This window comes from Sardina pilchardus, chromosome 22 (genome assembly GCF_963854185.1).
Source record: "Sardina pilchardus chromosome 22, fSarPil1.1, whole genome shotgun sequence".
NCBI classification, from domain to species: Eukaryota; Metazoa; Chordata; class Actinopteri; order Clupeiformes; family Clupeidae; genus Sardina; species Sardina pilchardus.
In genome coordinates this window covers 24,414,617-24,439,138 of record NC_085015.1, presented here as the reverse complement: position 1 = coordinate 24,439,138, position 24,522 = coordinate 24,414,617, and the positions used below count along the sequence as shown (strand labels likewise).

General features: G+C 46.9%; 1 protein-coding gene across 1 annotated transcript; it reads right to left on the bottom strand.

Annotated features, from left to right (window-relative positions):
- Positions 1 to 2,659: 2,659 nt before the first annotated feature.
- On the bottom strand, positions 2,660 to 24,392 carry adgra1a (adhesion G protein-coupled receptor A1a). The gene is made up of 9 exons (XM_062525736.1): positions 24,387 to 24,392; positions 23,757 to 23,879; positions 14,569 to 14,696; positions 11,258 to 11,381; positions 6,573 to 6,705; positions 5,519 to 5,624; positions 3,830 to 4,409; positions 2,894 to 3,754; positions 2,660 to 2,806 (listed from the first exon to the last, which is right to left on the bottom strand). The coding sequence occupies exons 1-9, from the start codon at positions 24,390 to 24,392 to the stop codon at positions 2,660 to 2,662; spliced, it is 2,208 nt and encodes a 735-aa protein (XP_062381720.1).
- Positions 24,393 to 24,522: the final 130 nt, after the last annotated feature.

The following is a 24,522-nucleotide window of genomic DNA, read 5'->3' as shown; positions in this document are numbered from 1 at the left end:
GACATTTATTTGGGAAATGGTGGTAAATGTAAAAAAGATCATCAAAACATAAATAGGAGAGAAGAGAGATAGTGTGGGTTAGGTCACGGGGCCGCTGTCAGACTGGTCTCAGATCAGCCCTCTCCGCAATTCACACCGGCGAGGGAGAGAGGGAGGGCAGTATTGCACAGAGATGCGGAGAGGCACGCCAATCGTCTTACAGAACACGAGAAAAAAAAAAAGAACAGACCAGGGGAATGCAGAACAACTTTGTGTATACAGAACAGAACGCATGAGTGCAATCATGGCACTGTGCAATGCAGGAGTCTACAACCTCATTAAAATAAATAAAAGGGTCCTTGGGTTTATCCCCCACAGAAGAACTCTTAAAGAGGTTCTGCTTAGAGGGGCCGAAGACATATAAAGCTGATAGCCCAGAGGACTGCCTTTTTCTGCTGCTTCTTCTTCTTCAAGGGCTCTTCTCGGGAGACAAGCAAAGAAACCTCCTTGTGCGAGACAAGGCCGGCTGTAAGAATTCTAAACTGAGCTGAAGCCCTTGGGACGCTGACACAGGTGCATTGTGGGACTGAAGGCGGGGCTGAGTCAACCCACATTTCGCCTTCACCCCTGGTGCAAACCTCAAAATGCAACCACAATAGTGAACTACAATACATCTCACATACTGTGGGTGCAACAAAAAGCCCTATGCTCTATAACTTGTGAATGAAAGTGGTTGACAAGGTCCCTGAGCTCACAATCACAATTAAATAGAAAACAAAATCTCCAGGGTAGTGTGGGGTTCCTAAACTGGGTGAAGAGAGGGGTTTTTTTATGGAAAGATTTGAGGCAGTATTTAAGCAGTGTTGTTCAGGATAGCACATCTAAGTAAGACCCGTGTGAAAGCGAACTGCAGGTTGAAGTCATTTAATCAATGTTAATCTATTAATCAATGTTAATGACCCATTTTGTTATGGTCCTTGCCAAACTCTAGCATTTACACTCTAACAGAATGTCTCATAACTTTGTTATGGCTTTCTCTGATCCCTGTTCGCACCTTTAGATAAGGGTTAAGTCAGGAACACTTAGATCCATAAAAAGGCTGTTAAAAAGATTCTCATTTGTAGAATTTTTCCCAAAAATGTTTAATCCATTTGCACCAAGAGAGAGAGAAAGAGCAAGAGGGAAAGAGAGAGAGAAAGAGAGAGAGCAAAAAGAATAAGGTTGACACTGATTTATGAAAACCAATCACCAATATTATGTGACAAAATCAAACAAATAGCCAATCCATCAAGTGAACGTAAAGACGGTCATACACGTAACTCTGCATGCTATCTCAGGAGGCCGCGTCCTTGAATAGCTCGTGGAAAAGAAGGGGGATAACATTTGCGGTGTTTCGGGAGATGAAGTAATGCATGCGTATTCTGGAAATAATCTATCAACATAGCAGGAACATCAGGAGTGTGTTCATGTTTTTCTTTGAATGGGCGCTTGTGTGTTTTTTTTTTCTGAACGGAGTGAATGCAGGTCTCGGAGAAGGAAAGCCTGTGGACTCAAAAGAACGGACAGTCCGCACAGACAACATGTCAAAGCCCGGGCATCGCGTGTACCGGTAAGCACAGAAGAGACCGTCAGCGAGGTATTTGCGAGTGCTATCTCTCCTCAGTATTAACACCCTGTTTCACACCCACAGTCAAATAGCAGATAATTCACTACTTGTTCTGATTGTGAAAACACATGAAATATTCACTAGTGCTGGTGTGGTGATAATTGCTGTAGATCTTCCTCAGACGTATGAAACATAAATGAAAGATGAAGCTTTTTTCTTAAGCGCCAAATTACGGCGAGGAATCACAAAGGAATAGATCTCATTGTTCTGTAAGGTCTTGTGAGGAACTTATGGGTACAACCACGCATGAAACACATGCACATATGTATATACACACACACACATTACACATACTAATGAACACACAAACCCACACACACACACACACACGCACACACACACACATACATACACACACACACACACACACACACACACACACACACAAAAGTGATTACACTATGTATCGCTGGTCAGCTCACAAAGTCACACAGTCACACAGGTACAAAAATCCGTTGCATTGTCACCTGACTATAAAAATATTACAAATTAAACATGGACCATTTTTCTGCATGTTCATAGCCTTTTGATTGCAAAAAAAAAAGATTCTGAAAAAATCAATAAAGATAAACCTTATCATTTAGAATGTGTAAACAACCTGGACCAAAAAAAATATCTCATGATGTTAAATGTACATAATACTGCAAAAGAAAAAAGGAAACCCAAAGGGAATGTACAAAGGTAAGATTCAAGAGGTTTCTGGCCCAATGGGGAAGCCATAGAGGATGAGTGTAAAGATTCAGGGAGGAGAGGTGACTGGACACTACAGAGGAGGAGAATCACAGCGAAAACGGACTACACAGTAGTTCAGTTCAGGAGGGGCGAGAGACGTCTTGCTGACAGCCCTGGGACTACACAGTAGTTTGGTTTTAGGACGGGGATGTGGGGGGTGGAAGTGGGGGGGGGGGGTCAGTTCCAGCCTCATAGGGACTAGATAATGGAGGATGGGATCATGTCAGGGTGGGGGTGGGGTGTAGGGTGTGGGTTGGGTGGGGTTAGGGGTCAAGGGAGGGTCTACACAGTGGTTTCATTCTTCCAGGGCCCAGTCCTTATGTTTCCTGTGGCGTCCGAGCTGAACATGTAGTCCTCGTGGAGGCTGCCGTTGCGGCTCAGCGTCCCCCGCCGGCTGAGCGTCCCCTTGCGTCCCAGCGTGGCCACGCCCTGCGGGCACGAGAGGGTGGCGCGCGGCGGCGGCGGCAGATCTATGTGCGCCAGGGCCGCCGCCGCCGCCGCCTCCGCTGCTGCTGCCGCCTCCTCCTCCTCGTCCTTGTCGCCCATTTTGGGGCCCCCGTACATGCCCGAGGACCCCGGGGGCCCCAGCTCCTCCAGCTCCTCCGGCTGGCAGCCGCCCGAGGGCCCGAACGGGTCTCCGGCGCCGGCGCAGCAGACGCCGCCGAACAGGTCGGCCTTGGCGCAGCAGGCGTGGCGGTGGCAGACGTGCGTGGCCTGCTGGCTGACGCTGTCCAGGCACGCCAGCTGGCTGTCCAGGCAGGACGAGTGGCAGGACGAGCCCAGGCCCTCGTGCAGGCTGCCGTGGTGGTGGTGGTGGTGGCACGCGCCCAGGTGCGGGTCCAGCAGCGGGCTGGGGCTGGGGCTGCGGCAGCGCATCTGGCTGTCCGGGTGCGGGCTGTGGCAGCTCAGCTGGCTGTCGCGGTGCGGCCCGGCGTGGAGCTCCAGGTGCGCGGCGCTGTGCGGACTGTCCAGCAGGTGCGAGCCGCCGCCGCCGCCGATGCAGCCGGACGCGCTGTGGACGCTGCCGTCCAGGCTGGTGGAGGCCATGTGGTAGGCGTAGTCGCGGAGCGACGGCCGGGGCCGGTTGAACGAGCGCGACTTAGTCCTGTCCTTCAGGCAGCTCTGCAGCGGCAGCGCCGGGCGCGGCAGCTCGTCCGGCAGCGACTGCGGCCGCGGCGAGCGCTCGATCAGCGGCGAGACGGCCGCCGAGGAGCCGTGCAGGGCCGCCGCCGCCGCGCAGCAGGGCCCGGCGTGGTTCTGCGTCGGCGGGCCCACGGGCAGCGGGCTCAGCTTGCAGTGGCTGGACGACGGGTGGAGGTGCGGCGAGAGCAGGGGCTTGCCCGGGCACGGCGAGTCCAGGTGGCAGTGGATCTGGGTCTGCGGCGAGTGGTGATTCTGGTGGTTCTGGCCCGCCTGGTGCGCGCTGGCGCTGACCGGTACGCCGGACACCGCCGCCGCCTCGCCGTTGACGTCCATCTTGGGCTTGGAGGACGGGCAGCACGCCCACCAGCGGTGCCAGACGTCGTCGCGCTTGGCGCAGTGCTGGATGAGCAGGAAGAGGCCCAGGGTGACGGAGAAGGCGCCGTACAGGCAGCTGAAGATCATGTCCAGGAAGTGGCCCTGCGAGACGGCCAGCGCGCCGAACGCCCACGTGGCCAGGAACAGGAAGAGGGTGAAGGCGGTGGCGCGCAGCTGGGCCTTGAACGAGTGCTCGTTGGCCAGCATGGAGGCGGTGATGGCCGAGCAGCCCGGGTGGTGGTGGTGATGGTGGTGGTGGTGGAGGTGGTGGTGGTGGTGCGGGACGCCCTCCATGCCCGGCTCGCCGGCCGAGGGGTCGTGGCAGTGGTGGTGCCCCATCTCGGCGGTGGCCAGCCGCTGCTGCTCCTCGGTCATGGCCTTCAGCTCGTACTTGCGCTCCGGGTGGCGCTTGAGCTGCACGTAGGTGACCAAGAAGTAGAGGCAGATGACCAGCACCATGAAGGCCGTGGGGCCGTAGAAGCCGCCCACGCTGGGCTCCCAGGCCATCCAGCAACTACGGGAGGAGAGGTCAAGAAGAGAGGTGAGGAGAGGACGTTTGGAGAGAGGGAACAAAATAATAAATAAACATAGGGAGATTAGAAAACATAGAGAAGAGAAGAGTAGAGAAGAGAAAGAAGAGAAGAATAGAAAACAGAAGAGAAGAGAAAAGAAGAGAAGAGAATAGAAGAAAAAAGAAGAGAGGAGAAAAGAGAATAGAAGAGAAAAGAAGAAAAGAAGAAAAAAGAAGAGAAGAGTGGCAAAGACAGTGTTTTTTAAGAGAGGAAAAATGAAATGGAAATAGAGATTAAAACACAGAAATAAACGAAGAGAAAAGGTAAAGATGACAGGAAAGGGAGAAGCCAGGCGCAGAGTGGGAGAGGTAGAAGGGGAGAGATAGGACAATATATATGGAAGAGGCAAAGCAAATAAAAGGATGGGCAGATACAGAAAGAAAGGTAGGAAGGAGAGGAAGCAGGAAAAGTGACAGGAGGGGTGAGACGAGGGGAACAGAGCAGAAACATCCAATGTGAAAAGAAGGGTAGCATAAAAAGCAGGACACAGGTGAGGCGGAGGGGAAAAAAGAAAAGAAGGGAAGACGAGCAAAGCAGAGGAGGAGAGGAGGGTGGAGAGAGAGACAGGGAGGATGGGAGGAGGAGCGGAGACAGATGAGATGAGAAGGGATTACAATTACGCTTGACCGTTTCATTATTTTCCCTTGTCCGCTAATCAGCAAGCCTTCACGGTCATTTTATGCCATCAATTATGACATGTCCCCCAGAATCAATGTGATCATCATTAAGTTGTTATGTATGAAACGTGAAATGCGAGTGACCCACATAACACACCGTCAAAGCCACTATTTTTTTTTTTTTTTTTTTTAAAGGCAAAGAAAAAAGAAAAGGAAAAAATAGATGTTTTTTCTTGTTTTTTTTTTTTATTTTTATTTTTATTTTCATGTTCATGCATCATTGCTCTGATGATAATGTCCCATCCCCCCATGGTTATCAGGTTTTAACTAAATGTCAGTGGGGAAGAGGGATTGAGATAGGGGGGCTGGCAGGAAATCGATGGTCGCATGATTAAGCCTAAATTTGTGACCCCTGGGGTGTTGGAAGTACTCACTAGGGTGCGTCGTCTCTGCTCCCATAGTTGTCAAGGCTAACTGCAGCGGTGACCCCGACGATAATCGAAGGGACCCCGACACTCACCAAATAAAATCTACAAAGAGAGAAAGAGAGAGAGGAAGAGAGAGGGATGAAGAAGAGGACATTTTGTGGGAAAAAGGTTGTGTAAGTATGATGTAAGATAAGGCAGGGCCAAATGGGAGGCGGTAGAACATTCTCCATTTTCCTCAGTAAAATTGATTTGTCCCCAACAGCCCCCTACCCACCCTTCCCGCCCCCTCCCTCTAATGAGTGACAGCGAGAGCGGCCGAGCATCATTCCGGCACCTGCTGCCGTTGCCCTTGGTAACTGCCTGTCACCCCATCTTTGTCTTGCTGCATTTTTCTGTTCGTTTTGTTTTTTTGGGCCTGTTTTTCGCTCTTTTGTCTCGTTGTTGTCTCGCCAAAACCCGCTCCTCACAATCCTCTCTGAACACCACGCATACACCCTTGCCTCCCTTGTCAGTCTGCTTGTTCACTCGTCTCTGCTCTCAAGTCAGGATATCAAATCAGGAACTGAAACTACCCACAATTTCCAGTAAACACACGAGTGAACATTGTTTGTATAAATTATGACTGAGAGTCTCTCGAATACTGGAATGAAGTTATTTGAGGTTTTAGAAAAAAAGCTGGCAGTAGTCCTGTGTTAATCTTTGAAGGTTCCAAGAATTCTAGAGCATCTTCCCACATGTTAGAAAAAAATAGCTCTCAAAGGACTATTTTGAAAGTCCCATACTTTCAAAATAGAACAACCGTTTCTTCTCATGCTGTTGAACCTAAAATGCAGATGGGAGGCTGGAGGCACTGGAAACCCTATCAAAGAAAATGAAATATCAAAATAAAAACTGAGCACTTCTTATTCTTAACTTTTGCTGACAGTCACTCCTAATCGTTGCCAAATCAGGGGTGGACAATATTGCTATGCTAGTCACATGCTAGCCGTTGCCTTCACAGTCGATTAGCCACGGAACATGGACTGGGCTACTTACACGAGAACAGTGGGTTTGGATCTCTGCTGATCGTTGCGGGGTGGGTCTCTCTCCTGCGGAGGAGGGGGGGCTTTTGACACCTCTCTACACAGATTGCGGGCGGTAAACGTTAGCCACATCATCGTGGAGAGCGAGGAGTAGTGCAGAATTACACCCACCTATGAGAGAGCGAGAGAGAGAGAGAGACAAAGAGAGAGAGAGAAAAAGAGAGGAGGAGATATGCTATTTACACACATCACACAAACACGCACTATCAGGTGCACAGAATTGGTTTCTAGGCTAACAATACCGTACCGTTGGAAATGACTGGAACTACTATTTGAAATGGCGCTAATGCTTCTTAGCACACATTCACACAGAGATGAAACACATACATCAACAGGCTCAAACATCAGGACAAGAACAGATGTGTAGCACAGATATCTCGGCAAACTAAACATTGTCAATCTTTAGAAGTGTGTACTTTTGGAAATAATTTTCCATTGTCAAATATTTTAAATACTGAAATGCTTGTGTGCTCTCTTTCTCACTCTCCCTCTTACACACACACACACACACACAGAAGTGCAAGCACACAAAGACACCCCAACCCCCCCAACACACACACACACACACACACACACACACACACACACAGAGGCAACAGCAGCAGAGAGCTCTGTGCCACCTCAACTGCTGTGAAACAGAGAGCTGTCGAGCGTGACTTCTTCACGGCTGCCATCGCTGTGTCCCAGTACTTGGCTTTTGTTTGCCCGAGGAGAATGTCATACACACACATTCTCTCTCTCTCTCTCTCTCTCTCTCTCTCTCTCTCACTCTCAATCTCTCTTGTGTGCACAGACAGACACACTCTCTCTATTTCAGTCTTTCTCTGTCTCTCTCATCCCCATGCACATACATATACCCACACAAAGTAGCAAACATATTCATACTGACACACACACACACACACACACACACACGCATCCTCTCTCTCTCTCTCTATTTCAGTCTATCTCTGTCTCTCTCTTTCTCCCATATACATTGGCACATACCCACACAATGTGCACATAGGCACATACCTACACTCACACACATTAACACACACATACACACACACACACACACACACACACACACACAGGTGAGCTGTGCGTGTGTGTCTGAGGTAATCCTCCTTAGACAGCTGGGTTGTGCAGGTGTCCCACTCGCCTGGCTGCACACAGCACTTTTTCCACCCATAACCCCTTTCACTCTCACTGATAACCAATCCCCTCTGGTGGCTGCCTGGAGGCATCACACACACACACACACACACACACACACACACACACACCCTTCATAAAGATTCCCTGGAGAATTGCCAAGCCTTTGGAGGAGTTGGAGCTCTTAAACCTGCTCTTAAACCAGCCTGGTTAGTGCCTCTCCATTATCAGGCTAATGCAGCACAGTAAATCCAGCATCTCAACAGATACTCCTGTAATAGAAAAATCCACACGCGCACTGTAGCCGCGGAAGCGGCAGTTGGGGTTATGGATATTTCCCTTGTATACCAAACCGAGAAAATATATTACAGAGAGCAGTGAACGCTACATCTGGGTATTACAGCGACGTGTTGTAACATTAAGGTTATTTAAAAGCGCGATTCAGAGAAACCAATATTCCTCTTTTTTTATGTGCGCCATTACGAGTGCAATTGATGTGGCTCAATCCCAACACTGCCCCCAATGCAACATGATTAGGTTCATCTCATTCTGTCTGCCGTTGTCACCAACAAGAGGCTTATGCTCTTCAATGGCAGTATAAATATCCTCGAACCACTACGACGGTCCTTGCTGGTGGGCTGTCGCGTATATACCAGGGCTGGCCCGACGTGGTCATAAACAGGGGTGATTATGTAGTCGCCGTGTCTGGCCTCTGTAAGGGGAGTATGTAGGCCATTCAGGAGACAGGGGACATATGTTAGCGGCTGTGAGCTACAAGGGAGAGAGGGGAACGCAGCCCATGGATAATGCAGACGAGATGGGGGAATCAACAGAGGAAGAGATAGCAGCAAGAGGAGGAGAGATGCAACCCCTGATGAGCAACCACACACACACACACACACACACACACACACACACACACACACACACACACATACACAGACAAACAAGAGCAACAATGCACTCACAAACGCCATCATTAGAAGTTACACTGACACATGAAGAACTACGCCCATGCAAACAACTTTCACATTAGGAGTGTGCAGTAATTGCTTAAATGACTAAAGAGCAGTCTGAACTTTAACTGAGAGGCCACTCTGGGTTATGAGGACTTTCTAAGATAACCAAAACTATGTCATTCCTGACAGATTGTATAGCTGCAAGGGCTGTCTGTCTTAGCTCGTGTGCGTCTCAGACTAATTAAAACTTGCCAAAAGCCACACTTAGGCACATACAATACACAATCTCACAATATAACTTCTATGTTCTGACGAGTCTATGCAGATACTGGGTTTAAACTCTTTCTACTAGGATTCGCCATCAAAGACAGCACACAATGCTTCATCCACCCATTCAACACTGAACCATATGCTACAGACATATGGACAGTCACCTGACCACTTTTCCCCTTAGCACTGCTACCCTGTAAAATGAAAATGTTTGCAATAGATGACACAAAAACTAGTGACTCCAATTTAATAAACTGTACAGAGGGTAATATATATATTCCAAATCGTCCCCAAATCGTCCAATATATACAGTATATAGGGTATAGAGGGTAATATATATATTCCAAATCGTCCCCAAATCAGAAAGTTGGGACGTTATGTAAAATGCAAACCTCATAAACCCATATTTAGCTGAATTTGATGCCAGCAACATACATGGTTTAGGAACAGTAGCTAGAATTTTGAGAATTAAATGTTGCCCCATTCCTACCCGATATTGGATTTCAGTTGCTCAACAGTATGGGGTATTCTTAATCATTCTTAATCATTTCATAATGCACCTAATTTAACAGTTCTGGACTGCACAGGCCATTTTGGCACCTGGACTCTTCCTCTATCGAGAAATACTGTTTAAATACTGTATGTGCAGAATTCATTTTGCCATTGTTTTTCTGAAATATTCAAGGTCTTCCCTGAAAAACACACTGCCTGGATGGCAGTATATTGCTCAAAACCTGTATTGATTGATTGTTGAACAAATTGATTGTACAAGATTGATTGTACAAGATTGCGCAAGATGCCCATGCTGTGGCACTAATGCACATCATAGGTGCTGGGTTTTCAACTGTGTGTGCACTATAATAAGTTGGGAAAGTTGGATAAGCCCTCTCCTCTTTAGCTCAGAAGAGTTTATGATTTCCAAAAAGAATGGCAAATGTTGATTGATCTCACCACAGGACCTTTTTCCACTTTACCGCAGTTCATTTTAAATGAGTTCAGGCCAAGACAAGACAGTGGTATTTCTGTATTTCTGTATCACATCTAAATACAACCTCTTCTTTTCCATGGTAAAGTTTACATTAGCATTTGTGAATTGAGTATCAAACTGTGATCATAGACCACGGTTATCAGAGGTTTACCTGAGCCCATACAACGATTTGCATTACAGAAACAGGTCTGATTGCTAAGTGACATTCGAGTGAATGACGGTCCAATTCAAAATTAACAGACCGTGGCAAATTTGAATATGACTGTCAACTCATTCGAATGTCTCTCAGCAATCATAGGATGACATCAGAAAAATGTGCAAAAAAAATGTGGTCTCTTAAAAATGGCTATGGTTATGAGATTTCAGCTATGAGGTTAATACGGGGGGCAGTTAATATGGTGTTAATATGGTTTTGTTTCTTTTAACTTGCATAAAACACTGTCCGGCTTATATGCGGGAAATTACTCTATATATACAGTATGAGTATACTTATATAGTATATATCTCAACATAGGCTTGTGGAACCACAGCTGTTCTGTCACACACACACACACACACACACACACACACACACACACACACACACACATATATATACAGTATATAATATAGTATATATGTCAACATAGGCTTGTGGAACCACAGCTGCACTGTCTGAGCCGCCCCTCATCTGAACTCCTGACCCTGCGCTGTAAACTGTTTTCATTCACTCTCACAGTCACATCTGAAGAGGAGAAATTATATGGTCCCATAGGAGGGAGCTGAATATTTTACAGCCAGAGAACACTGACACAGCAGGCATTACTGAGCTACCTGGAGTTCATTGTGGAGCGAGGATGAGGGGATTTAACACTGTGAAGGGCATATAGTGTAGTGCGGTGGCTTTAGACTTTTATAATGATAAAAAGTATATGAATGGGATGGATTTGAAGCTATGAAACACAGAAATACATTAGTTTAAAAGTTGAATGAATTTAAACTTTTAAAGATATTTCCTTTAAATAATGGGTCGGTTCTGCTCTCGGGTTTCTACATCAATACAGATACATATGGACATTTCTGCAGCTATAAAAAAACAACCCCACTGCACATTCTCAGCACACTTTCATACTTGCACTCAAAACAACAAAACTAAGTGAATACCCACACGCACAAACGCACACACACCCACATACACACACACACACACACACACACACACACACTCTCTCTCTCTCTCTCTCTCTCTCACACACACACACACACACAAAGGCACCATGTCATTGGAGGGACCCCTGGCAGGAAAGCCAGCGGAGCAGGAAAGACTCACCACTTGACAGACGACAGGATATTTGATCTGGTTGATGCCGCCCGCAAACACGCCGAACGTCACCGCCGTGTGGAACAGGAAGTTGAGGAGGACGTGCCACCCGTTCCCGCTGATGCGTATCACCCTTGGAGGAAGGAAAAACAACAACAGCTCAGTGGCAGAGGCACCACTGGGTCAGGTGAATGACAAATGAACAGAGCGACAGAGGGGGGGGGTTGGGGGGGTTGGGAGGGGGTGAAAAAAACATAAAACTGCTCCCATCGAAGGGAAGAGTAATAAATCTGATGTCTATTAAACCGGGTGACTACAGGCTGGCTCGTCCCAGAAGGGGCCTGTTTTATTGTTGTTGTTGGTTTTTTTTTTGTCCTTTTATGAATTTATTTATTTATTTGTCTATTTATTTATTTAGTGGGCAGGGCATGTGGGCTGAACCTTGTTGGACTTGGCTGCACTCCTCTCTGGGGGAGTCAGTCTGCCCTCCCTCTCTATGTCTCTCTCTCTCCCTCTCTCTCCATCTCTATTTCCTCCCCTCTTCCTCCTCAAAGCGAGTGTTACTCACCAGATAGTGCTCTCTCCGACAGCCAGAGAGAGATGATACTATAAACGCCAGGCGTCTGACTCAGGAAAAGACTCAAACCAACCTCCGCTATGGTCTGACCCCGAACAAAGCGGACGGAAGAAGGAGAGAGGGTAAAAAAAAAAAAAACTCAATCTATTCCTCCCACATTGTACTTCTTAATTACTCGTGCCTGCTGGCCTTAAACACTCGGGCGAGTCTGCTTCCTCTCTCCTGGCTCACAAGCCAACAATTAAGGACACTCTAATGTAGTCTGTAAATTGTGTGTGTGTGTGTGTGTGTGTTTGAGAGAGAGAGAGAGAGAGAGAGAGAGAGAGAGAGAGAGAGAGAGAGAGAGAGTGAGAGTGAGTGTGTGTGTGTGTGTGTGTGTGTGTTCAAGTGTGTGACAGACTTCGTCCGAGTTTATTTAAGTGCTCAGAATGTGGCCGTGTGAAGCACACTGTCCACAGAGAGGCAGATTCACAGACACCCAGGAGACTCCCGAGCTGGCAGCCCTAACTCACCTGGCAGTAACGCACGCACAGTCAGATCTGCTTCACATGCAGAAACTGTCATTTTGGCTAAACCATAATGTCTTCTGCACTGCTGGGTTGGCAAGGTGATATTGGCTAGCGCGCGCATAGCTAGCTCCACTGCTGTGCTGAGCTGTCTTGGACTGGCATGAGCAGTGTGAAGCTCTTTCTTTGTCACAGGATATTTGCTGCGGTATATAATGGCACCCCACAGCTGTGCACCGCATAGTAGACATCAGCTAAAGCCTACCTTACACCGACAGACTTTGACAAGATTTGGGAAAGATTCTTGAAAGATTGTAGTCTTTTAACTAGTGCCCCCTCATTCAAGCTTTACTCAAGAGACTACAATCTTTCAAGAATCTTTTCCAAATCTTGTCGAAGTCTGTCAGTGTGAGGTAGGCTTAAGATGAGCATGTAAGGGATAACGGCGACGAGGTGACCGGTTCGATGGAAATAATGGCTAGGTGGAGGTCTAGAACTCCGGCGACGTGCGAAGCACGGAGACGGAATTACCTCCGCCGTGCTACATGTGGAGTTAAATGTCAAAGGTTACATTGTGTTAGCATAGCCTAGCCTGTACTGAACAATGATGGCTTTGCTGAAGGGGTGGAAAACAGAAAGTTAAGTGAAAGTCCTTCCACTTCTTTTCTCCAACTACTCACTAAACCAGATAATTCTAATGAGCACCACTCTTCAGACAAGTAACTAAGCTGAAAGCAAAATCATCTATGTTAAGTGCAGAGATAGAACAAAGACATGGTAGGACTTTCTGAAGCCAAGAGTTTCCCATCTCTGCTTTGCTGTATCTTAGTGAACCAAAGACTCTAGAATGCTCCGCTTTAACATCACTTCCTTGTGTGTCCTGCTGGACTGTGTGGGGTAGAGCATAGACATTAGAAAGCTACGGTAGATACCGCATGTCCATCCAGTTCTATTAGGTGGCATACGTGAACACAGCCGCCATATTGCTGGGGGCAAACACCTCACTGTCTATGGGCAACACTTGCCGGTAATCTGTGGGGGTATTCACACCTGCCTTGTTTAGTTCGATTAAAACGAACTCAAGTTCGTTTCTTGCTTGGTTCGGACCTTTTTGACTGGTGTGAATACAATCACTCGAACTCTAGTGCGGACCAAACAAGCGGACCGAGACCCAGCTGAGGAGGTGGTCTCGGAGCGGTTCCTATCGAACCCTGGTGCGGTTCGTTTATGGTGTGAAAGCAGACCGACCTCGATCCGACCCAGTTACAGAAATCTACCTTTTTTGGATTTGACGAGCTCCCGTAGTTTTTGCGCATTATGGGAAATGTAGGATAGCTCCGTGACGCACAACAGCTGTAAGCAGCAGTGGGCTAACGCTTTTTTGCCAACAATAATTTGATTTTGCATCTCCTACCCGTTCCGTCTTCCGTAGGCCTGCTGTTAGCATGTTGGACACACATGAGAGCTCTTCTCAGCTGTTTTGTTGCACGTCTTCGTTGTTGCAAAATTACGAGCATGATATTGTTAAACTTGCATCAAACGGTCTTGACGCTCAAGCACTTCTGCAAAGCTGTAACTGTATAAACTATATTGCTAGGATAATAACGAGTACAGTACGCAAACATAGTATTTACGTGGGCCAACTTTGACTTTGGCTTCCTATTCTTCACCCCACCTACACGTTTACCAGCCAATGGTTGAACGACCTTAGCACATGTGCTTTTGTTTATAAATTCTGGTCCGGTTGCAATTAATCACGGTGTGAAAGCGAACCGCACTAAAAAAGAAAAAAAGAAAAAAAAATTGGTCCGGACCAAATAAGTGAACTAACGGACCTTCCTGGTGTGAATACGCCCAGAGACACCTGTCTGATTTCTGATCAGAAACACCTGTTTCTCCATCGGCCTGCAGTGATTGTTGCCCCCACCAATATGGTGGCGCTATTTACGTAAGTTCTGAAGCCCAATGTGGCATCTAGCTTTTTAATGGGGTCATCCCTATGTTCCCCGGGTCCTATGTTCCCCGGTCGCAATACATACCGAGGAACATAGGACCCTTTTTGGGAAAACCATGGAACATACAGTAGGTCCCTTTTTAAAATTAAGGAAAAAAAGGGTTCTTATGTTCTCCGGTTCCATACAAAGTGGGGAATATAGGATCCGGGGAACATAGGTACGCTCCCCTTTTTAATATCTATGGGGTAGACAGGCTACATGGGGTGGCCCGGTGTCCGGTACCTGTAGTGGACGATGTAGGTGAAGATGGACACCAGCATGCACAGCAGCATGACGGCGGTGCAGGCGTACACCACCGGGTGCAGGTAGTCCCCCGGGTACGGCGGGAAGGACAGCACCCGCTTCAGATCCTGCTGGCGAGACAACAACGGGTCAGTACGCTGGGCACTATACACCCATTTTCCATTCAGTTCAAGTTTATTTATTATAGCACATTTCACACGGCATACACAGACCCAATGCACTTTTAGGAAAAATATAGAAGAACACTACCAACCATGTGAGGGTGGTTTAAATAGACAGCAAAACACAAAAGTCAAATGAAAGTACAACATTCTAGTGTTATCAATCTAAAACGATAATACCCATACACAGATATATGTCCTTTTGATAGATATTAAACAAAGACATAACGTAGACATATTTAAACGTATGTGTTCAAATATGTATTCAATTGTACAGTATACAAATATACAATACCCAAACACACACACACTATCCCAGACATAGAGGAAGGTAAATATAGTCCTCTCCCTCTGTCTTTAATAATGTCATCCAGAACAAGCCTATTGAAGGGGCTCATTTGTATGCTTTGGTAACGTTACTGGCGTGCGCATGGCAAGGACACAGGGCGCACGATAAGTCAGCGGAGTTCCTGTTGGTCTGCGGAGGCATATGCTGCTCGGCCTCACATCTGCTTTGGAGTATACAGCTCCAGATTATAGTGTGGCGGAGGAGAGAGGATCACAGCTGTGTGCAGTTTTGTGGCATCCGCACGACACGACACATACTCACTCTGTCTATCTGTCTCTCTCTCTTTTTCTTTCTCTCCCTCTCTTTCTCTCTCTCTGTCTCCCACACACACACCTACACAAGCAAACACACATACACCATGCTTGCATGACTTCGCAGACACATACCATGCTTACATGACCAAGCAGACACACAGCGCTAACATAAGCACACAGACACATGTAAGATGCTAACATAAGCACACAGACACACATATAAAGTGCTAATATGAACAAGCAGACAGACATATTCAGGGCTACCATGAGTAGCCCACGCAGACACATATATAGCTACAGTGCTAACAAACGCACAGACACACATATACAATGCTAACATGAGCACGCAGACAAAATAAGCCACAAACAGAAGAGTCAATACGACACGACTGCAACAATCAAACATGGAGACACACCCTCGCAGAAGCAGATACACAGAGAGATGACGGCACTCTTGCAGACGCACTTTGCTCACACACTCACACACTCGTGGAGGAAGCCTTGGCCTCAAACACACACCCGCAGCACTCCCCCCCCGCATCCCCTCATTCTTTCATATTTAATTACCAGAAGACTGATTAGTTTTCCTCGTGTGTCTAGCCCCTGTAGGAGCATGTGTGTGTATGTGAGTGTGTGTGTGTGTGTGTGTGTGAGAGTGTGTGGGTATGTGTGTGTGATAGAGAAAGAAAGAGAACGCGTGGGCATGTATTTGTGTGTGTTTGTGAGTGTGTGAGCATGTGCATGTGTGTGTGTGTGTGTGTGTGTGTGTGTGTGAGTGTGAGAAACAGTCCCTCTCTGAGATCTCTGTCCCTGAGAGGCAAAGATATACGCCCACACTCATCACTCTCTCCCTATCTCTCCCTCCCTCTCCTCCAGCTTCCTCTTCATATCTTTCGTTCCTTCCCCCTCTTCTCCTATATTTGTCATCTCTCCCTCGCTTTCCTCCTTCTCTAACACTCCCTCTCTCTCTCTCTCTGTCTCCCTCTATCTTTCCCTCCCTCTCTCCCTCTCATCCAGTTCAGTTTGTCTATTTTCTGTTTTATCATCCAGCCTGGAGTTACCCTCTGCTGTGCATCGTCGGCCCAATCCCCTCAGGCACGCCGCATCACTCACACACACACACACACACACACACACACACACACAGATACAGACACACACACAGACACAGACATACACACACACACACACACACACACACACACACACTCCCAGAATACCCTTTACACTCAGCCTCAAACACCCACTGTCCGCCTCCCATCTCCCCCCAGCAGAGTCACCTCTCCCCACCCCGCCCCAACCCAACCCCACCCCAACCCAAAAACACCCCCCCCCCCCAAAAAAAAACCCTCTCCACTCATCTCTATCCGTCTCCACCGCCTGCACACACACCCAACCACCAATTACCCACTCTTCCAGCTGAATCCCGAATTAAACCGCCGGTACGTTACGCTCACTCACTCACTCTAGAAATCCAGTCTGTCTGAGGTCAGATAGTCCCGCTTTCTCTCGCACAGCTAAATCAGGTCCCCCTTGCGTGAATGTGTTATTTCTACCTTGATTATAAATGCTGAGATTTAGGATGGGCTATTTGGCAAGGAACCTGTGGAAATTATTACTTTAAGGGGTCCTTAAATCTTTTCTAGCAAGCAAATGAAAATTAGATATAAGGCAGGTACTGCACAGCACCGGAGGGGAGAAAAGGCTAAAACAAGTGTAGGCTCATACGATCTCGAGAACGCATAAAATCAAGACGGCCATAAACCTTATCTTTTAGTATGCTTGCGCAAAGGCAAGTCCTTAGAAGACCCTCTCTACCTCCCCAACCCCACCACCCCTTCCCCCCCCGTTTGCTTTTCTGCACACTAAAATCATTGCCGGTCGGCTGACTGGACAGGACTGGACGCCACTTCCCCGTCCTCCACGTCTCCCCGTGTCCTTTCTCTCGTCTCCGCACTCTCTCTCTCGGCTGCCGCTCTCTCCGGCCACAGGCAAACTTGGGCTTCGACCAGTCGAGCGCACAAGCAAGCCGAGGAGAGCAAGAGAGAGAGAGAGAGAGAGAGAGAGAGAGAAGAAGAAGAAAAAAAGGTCACTGCACAGAGAATTGGGAGCGGGAAGACGACTCCTGCGCAGGTCTTGGCCAGTGAGTGAGTAGCGGGACAGAGAAAGAAGGTCAGTGCAGCGTGCGCACGCCGGCCGGGCGGACGAAGGACCGCCACCATTCTGTGTGTGGTGACCTTCTTTCTGCACCAGAGACTGACGCCTGCACTCGAAACGCTCACTCATTCAAACACACACACACGCACACACACACACACACACGCGCACGCTTTGGACGGTCACTCCAGACTAGTTCTCGGCACCGCAATCAGGACTCAGGGGATGGTAAACAAACAAGGTGTCGACACAGCGCTGTGCTGTGGGGGCCTCGAGCTGGCTGACAAAAATAACCCTACTGTAGAAAAAAAAGAAAGAAAAAATGTCCACAGTCCACAGTCCAGACAAGTGTGAAGTGTGTCGCTGATGTCAGTGTGCTGGACCTAATCCAGGATGACTCAAGGCTGAAGTTTTGAAGACTTTCAAATCAAATTACAATGCAGCGATTGGTCATTTAAAATGCCTCTGACCAATCATGAACGCTTTAGACAATCAAAAGCTTTTAAAAATTCTTTAAATGCAGTGTAGTTTTGACCCTGGTCAGCAGAAGGCACCACGCAGAGTCGATCAAAGCTGCTCCGTGCGTCTCAATCAAAAAGTACAATACAGACGGAAAGACGGAGGGAGACAGGGGGCTTAGGGAGGATTTAGATCAGCTTGGGATTATAACCCATAAATGGCGGGAAAAAAAGTCACAATGGACTTTGAAAATGTAATGTGACGGACTGACACACATGAACACATCTTTGTGACGCTCGGCGAGAGCTCGAGTGGTTGGATTAGACTGCGAGGCAACAGACAAATTCCACTCTGAAAAGGAGAAGAAGAGAATTAAGCGAGGAGCACACACACACACACACACACACACACACACACACACACACACACACACACACACACACACACACGTAGACACACACACACGCAGACACACACACGCGCAGACACACAAAGCTATGGTTACAGCCTTTTTGCCCCCCGAAAAATAAGTTGATCAAAATCGTTTGGGATTTCTTTAAGAATTTAAAGCACTTAACTTTAGTTTCGGAAGCCGTTATTCTAAAACATTTAGCGCACACAAAAGCCATTGCTACAACCATTAGTCTGACAAAGACTATCTAAATTTATTATTACAGCTGATGGATTTCCCTCCCACCATGTATTTTTAGACCTGAGAGTCAATGAAGGCGTCTTTCTCTTTCTCTTTCTCTCTCTTTCCCTTTCTTTCTTTCTTTCTTTTTCTTTCTTTCTTTCTTTCTCTCTGTCTTTCTCTCGCCTGCCTCTTGTCTGCAACTGTTTTAAAAAAAAGACAGAGAGAGCCTCGATACTGTTGTGCGACTGGCACACGCACTATCATCACACAAGCAGAGGGCCAGACTCTGACTGCCTCCACATGGACCCGTACCCCCCTCCATTTTCATCAACACCATTTGGAACAGAAAGGGAGCTTCTCTCTCCGCTCTCTCTCTCTCTCTCTCTCTCTCTCTCTCTCTCTCTCTCTCTGTCCCTCTTTCTCTCTGTCTCTCTCTCTCTCGCGCTCGCTCCTCTCGGCGAGTCAGGCAGCAAGCCCACTGCCGTCAAAGAGTTCCCACTCTCGCTGGAGGACTGGAGGCGCGAGCTGTTAAGAAAAGCGCCCCGCGGAGGTAGCCAAAACACAAATCAAATCATCTCCCTCCAGCCCCCAGCTGAAACCCATCCCCTCTAGTCGCCGGCCAGCACTCTGCCGGAACCTGCCAAGGAGACACTGGCCCCTTTACAGAAAGCATCGAAGAGTAGAGTCTTAGCCCCCCAAAAAATAAGGTTCCTCCAGCCTTAGGCTGCATCAAAGAACCCCCAAGGGTTAGAACTTTTTTTTTTCTTTTTTTTAATGAAGGGTTCTCTTTGTCTGTAGGATTTGAATGTAGACAGTTCATAAGCCATCCTCCTGACCCCGAAGATGTTGAAGAGAATCTTAGAAACTTTCACAACTTCTGCCAAAAAGGCTAAAAACATGTCGTATGAAAAGCCTAAGAAACTGCTGAAACTGTGGTCTTAAATGTGACATGCTGATTCAAAACAATGTAACATTTCAGCTCAAATCAAGGCTTATTCTGAGGATAACAAATGGGGTGGGATGGGCAGTCGTCCCATGTCGGTGCAATGGTCTCAGGACATGTTTTCAAAGTGAATATCAATAATGTGCAGAGCAGTTTGAGACTAGAACTAACAGGCTACCTTTACAACTAATCATTCAGCAGACGCTTTTATCCAAAGCGATAAAAGATAAAAGCACGGCATTAATATTGCATCAATCATTACTATCACGAGAGGATGAGAGTGCAGACGTTATAAGCTACCTACCTAAACAGCATGCAAAGCAGTTGCTAACGAGACCAATAGTCTAACGGGCACTGATAAAAGCTCACTCTCATGTTAACTAGCATCTTTTGGTGAGACTGTTGGCAATGTCATGCTGTGAAGACTTTCTCTGATTTGCACAGTGTTCTTCTGACCTGAGCTGCACAGCAACTGCAGAGTCTGGACAACTAATGGCAATAACAGGTGTGTTTATCTGTTCTTCACATTAACATACAAAAACAGCTGCTCATGAAAACATGCCTCAAAAGAGATTAATTATCGTACGCTATTGCTTTAGTGTGTTAATCTGCAGCTAGATCTAGATCACAGTTTGTCCAAATGTGGCCAGATCCATTTTGTAATGAGGATACTGATCCTTGTCGTAGGCCTAATGAGGGCTATTGGCTTCAACTCAGCATCACCACCAGTGGAATTTGGAACGAAATATGAAACTGCAACATGACAGCGCACCATTTGTGAAATGCTTTTAAAGGATCCTCTGCGCCACTTTACCTTTTTTGAACACTGTGTCTGCCGAATGACTGTCCTCCTTTCAACTGACTACCACTTCACTGTCCATTTTACAGGACCATGTGCTACCCTCTCTTTTACCCATCCAGGGATCTATTATCTCAATGTCACTCACTGTTGGCAATCCCTAGCACTGAAACAACATGTGCGGGACACCATGGTGACTTTTGCTTTAAATCCATTTCTACACCATGTTCAAGGTTGCCTAGAGCCAACTACATTTGTCCTGGCCTTCCATAAAACACGGCGAAACGTTATGAGTCTGTCGCCATAAAGTGAACCTCATAACCATTGATTGGATTTCATCATGTCCTCCAAGTCTAATGTTCATTGGCACTTGTCTGATTTCATGGGTCTAATGCAGATAATAGCAGAGCATACTGCCATTCTGATATTGACTGACAGAAACATATTGCCCTCCAGTGCTGACATTGATCAGAGCATGTCATAACATGACATTTCCTAGGACAGTCTGATATCATACCTCCAAATTGCTCAAAGGGAGAGGCCAGTTATTGGCTGTCATTGGAGATAGAGTAGTTTCATTCCGTGATCTGCTGGATTCTCTCTCTCTCTCTCTCTCTCCCCTCTCTTTCTCTGGCTCTTCTTTGGCTCTCTCCCTCCATACATCACTGCCTCTCTCTCTCTTTCTCTCCCTTTCTCTCTATCCCTCTCTCTCTCTCTCACTCTCTCATTCCCTCACTGTGCAGGAGACTAACCTGCTCATTCAGCGTGCTCCAATGCACAGGCCATCTTTTCCGACAGGGACTGACTGATTGTATTTATTGGAAGATGCACACATGCCATGTTCACCCAACCATAACACAGCACACACACACACACACACACACACACACACACACACACACACTGACACTGACACTTTTCCTACACATGACCCTACACTGTAATACCCTGTGCGTTGAACTTTTAACCCGCCGCCACTGTCACATCCCCCACCCCAGGGGGGGCCCACCACTTCATCAGTGCCTTAATGCTGCCTGCTTCGCCCAGCATCTAAAAAACATGGATTCCAGGACTGGTGCTGCCCTGTCCCAATAAGTCACTTAATACCCTAACACCACAAGGCTTAGCTTCAAGCACCCCTCCGTTACACGAAAAACGTGGTGAGTCAATATATTTTTGGGGACATCTTAATATCAGGCATTTAAAAAGTGAGAGGACTGAAGTGTTGTTCTTCACACGATAGTTTTCACCCTCTTTTCCACCATTATTTTCAGTGCTAGGTGGTGTTCCATCAAACACTAACCGAATAGTCCCTGGCTGCTTTTTAATACTGTAACGTCAGCATCAAGTAATCCCTCATGTTGAACATTATGGTCTACTTTTAGTCCAAATTGAACACATTGCTGCATTTGCATTTGTACCTTATTTGCATACAAGAAGCAGAGAGAGAGAGAGTTGGAAAGAGAGAGAGAGAGAGAAAGAGAGAGAGGGAGAGAGCGAGAGAGAGGAAGAGAGAGACAGTGGAGAGTGGTTAAGAAAGAGAGACATGTAATGAAGGAGATGGAGAGAGAGAGTGGAAACATTGTTTCCCACTTTTGAGTGTTAGTCTGGGGAAGAATGTGCTGATCCTGTCCTTGTCGCTGTGAAGTGCTTGAGAGTCTGTTTGGGGGTCTCAGTTGGGCACAGGCAAACCGCACAAGGATTCGGAGATTAAAATAACTCGCAGTTCATTTTGTTGAGGTTTGAGCCGAGGGGGGAAGGAAGGCATGGAGAATCTTAGAGAGTCTTAGTGTCTTAGTGCTTATAGTGTCCATCCTAAGCAGGGCTGTATGAATCACCCGTAGCTACTAATGCTCTCACAGGATGGAATCATGGGCTCACTTTAGTGGCGAAGTCCAAAAAAAAAAAAACAGCTACAGGATGAAAAAAAAAAGAAAGAAAAAAAAACATTCCACTCTGGAGTCACCAATAATGGCATTTCCTCCAATTCTATTGGACGAGAGCCTGCACGGATGGATAGTTCCCTCCAGTTGGTTAAAATCGCTGTCCTTGGTCCTGATATTTGCTCCGGTACACCTAATGGAGTTTTGTGTGTGTGTGTGAGTGTGTGTGTGTGTGTGTGTGTGTGTGTGTGTGTGTGTGTGTGTGTGTGTGTGTGTGTGTGTGTGTGTGTGTGTGTGTGTGTGTGTGTGTGTGCTGACACAGCCTATGGGGATATGTGCATGATCTCTCTGACTGAATGAGCACATAAGCAAGGTTGTGTGGGGTATTGTCTGTTGTGTGGGTATTGTCTGCTGACAACTCCACTGCTAGCTACGACAGGTAACGACGGCCCGCGCATGATTAACGGCCCTACCCATGTCAGGAAAGCTGAAGAGCACATTCTGACAAGTCCGTAAATAAACGCGTTGGCACCGGGCACCGATCAAAGAAGTGTGCAGGGTGGGGTATGGGCATGAAAATATTCAATATATACTCAATATGATATCCAAGCCATGCTAAAACACACTGCCTATAAAGCATTCACCTATAATTGTGTACGTCAACCCTAATATTAAATGTCTCTAGAGTGCAATTCGACTTTGATTCACCAAGCCACTCTTGTTACAGAGGTTTTGGTTGGCGCTGTGTACCGTAGCAACATATGAACAACCGGGACACACAATTCTAGAAGGATAACCAAGGCTACGCACATGCCACAGCTTCTTGCAATGATTAGCTGACAACGACAATTGATATTCAATGCACGCCTTCTCTTGCTTCCAGAGTCTCTGGTGCGGCTGCCCTTTGAGTGAAATGCTCCTGCTATTTCTGTTTCTTTCGCACACAAGTCTATACACGCACAAAACGGTTTGTGTATATTGATTACTTGTAAGTAAATAGAATGACTTCAACAATGTATCACTTCAGCGTTGGGCACGCGTCCCGCACTGCAACAAATGGATTCTGTCTGTCACGCTCTGGGAATGCAGTGATAAGACCCGCTATGATGCCATGGTGAGGTATCACTTGTGTTTCTTGGAATCCACTCCGACAACAGATACGGATCAATGACAGCTGGCTTGGTTAAAGAACGCTCGACACCAAAAACATGGCGTTGCCCGTCAACCTTTTAAGAGTCCGGTATTTTTTTCTCCAGAAGTTAGAACCATTGCTGCAGATATTGCACATGTCTACCGCATGTATCTAAGGGTACCACGTCAGATGCACTCGTCAACATGAACTTTGCCAATATGCCTACCCTTCAACCCCTATAAAGAGGGAAGAGACTAGCAGGTACACAAAAACATTGTGGATGATGGCCAAACAGCCTTAAACAGCGATACTCACCATAAGTCCTATAAAGTTGTCCTCCAGTTTGAAAACAGTGATGTCTCAACAAGGAAAGAAAGTGCGTTACGACATGGCCACTTGGCCCATGGCACTCGAGTCCATCCAGAAGGTCAGCATTACAGTGGGCTTCGGAGGGGTCATCCTCCGGCGCGAGGGGATGGACGGTGATGGACAGCGCGCTGTAACCGGCACTTGGTCCATCTGTAAGAATATAACCGAATGAGAGCAGTAGAGCGGAAAACACTAACGAGGCGCATGCTATCACGTCAGATCCAAAGGGAAATATGAATTAAACTGATCCAAATGCCTCCCGTTTAGCAATTTCACCATCACACACGTGCGCTTATTAAAGAGGTGAGTCTGTGCGTTTAGATAGTGACGTAAGAGTTCAGGCACATAGGTGGCGGAGGTTTGAAATGCCTCGTCTGTATCAGAAGAAAAGACTCACTGGTGACGTCTTCATGACGCTAAAAGAGAGAAATTTCCTTGTCTTTTTTTTTTATCATATCGCGATCAGACAGCATTTTAGCTTAATATTGATATAGGCCTACGCTAGCGCACTAATATTTTTTTTTACTTCATGAACATCTTAACCTATAACATTACACATTTACCGTATATCCGCTGTTTTGCTGATGAAAATAATAATTATTAGCTTAATATGAACTGAGCCACGATTAATTCGCATATAAAATCAGTGCGCTATACCGGCATTCTCGCTATTTCAGCCTAGATGTCATTCCTATGTTACAACATGGTTTGCTAAGTGTGACATTCACTTAAGATGTCCTTACCTATTTCGACGAAAGCAACTGGTGTGGAGGCGACGACGTTCGCCCCATCA

Coding starts and splice junctions, on each gene's coding strand:
- adgra1a (XM_062525736.1), bottom strand. Junction 14,697..23,756: donor ACTCGAGTGCCATGGGCCAA/GTGGCCATGTCG, acceptor TCTCGCCAGCAG/GATCTGAAGCGGGTGCTGTC. Junction 4,410..5,518: donor AGCAGAGACGACGCACCCTA/GTGAGTACTTCC, acceptor CTCCTCCCGTAG/TTGCTGGATGGCCTGGGAGC.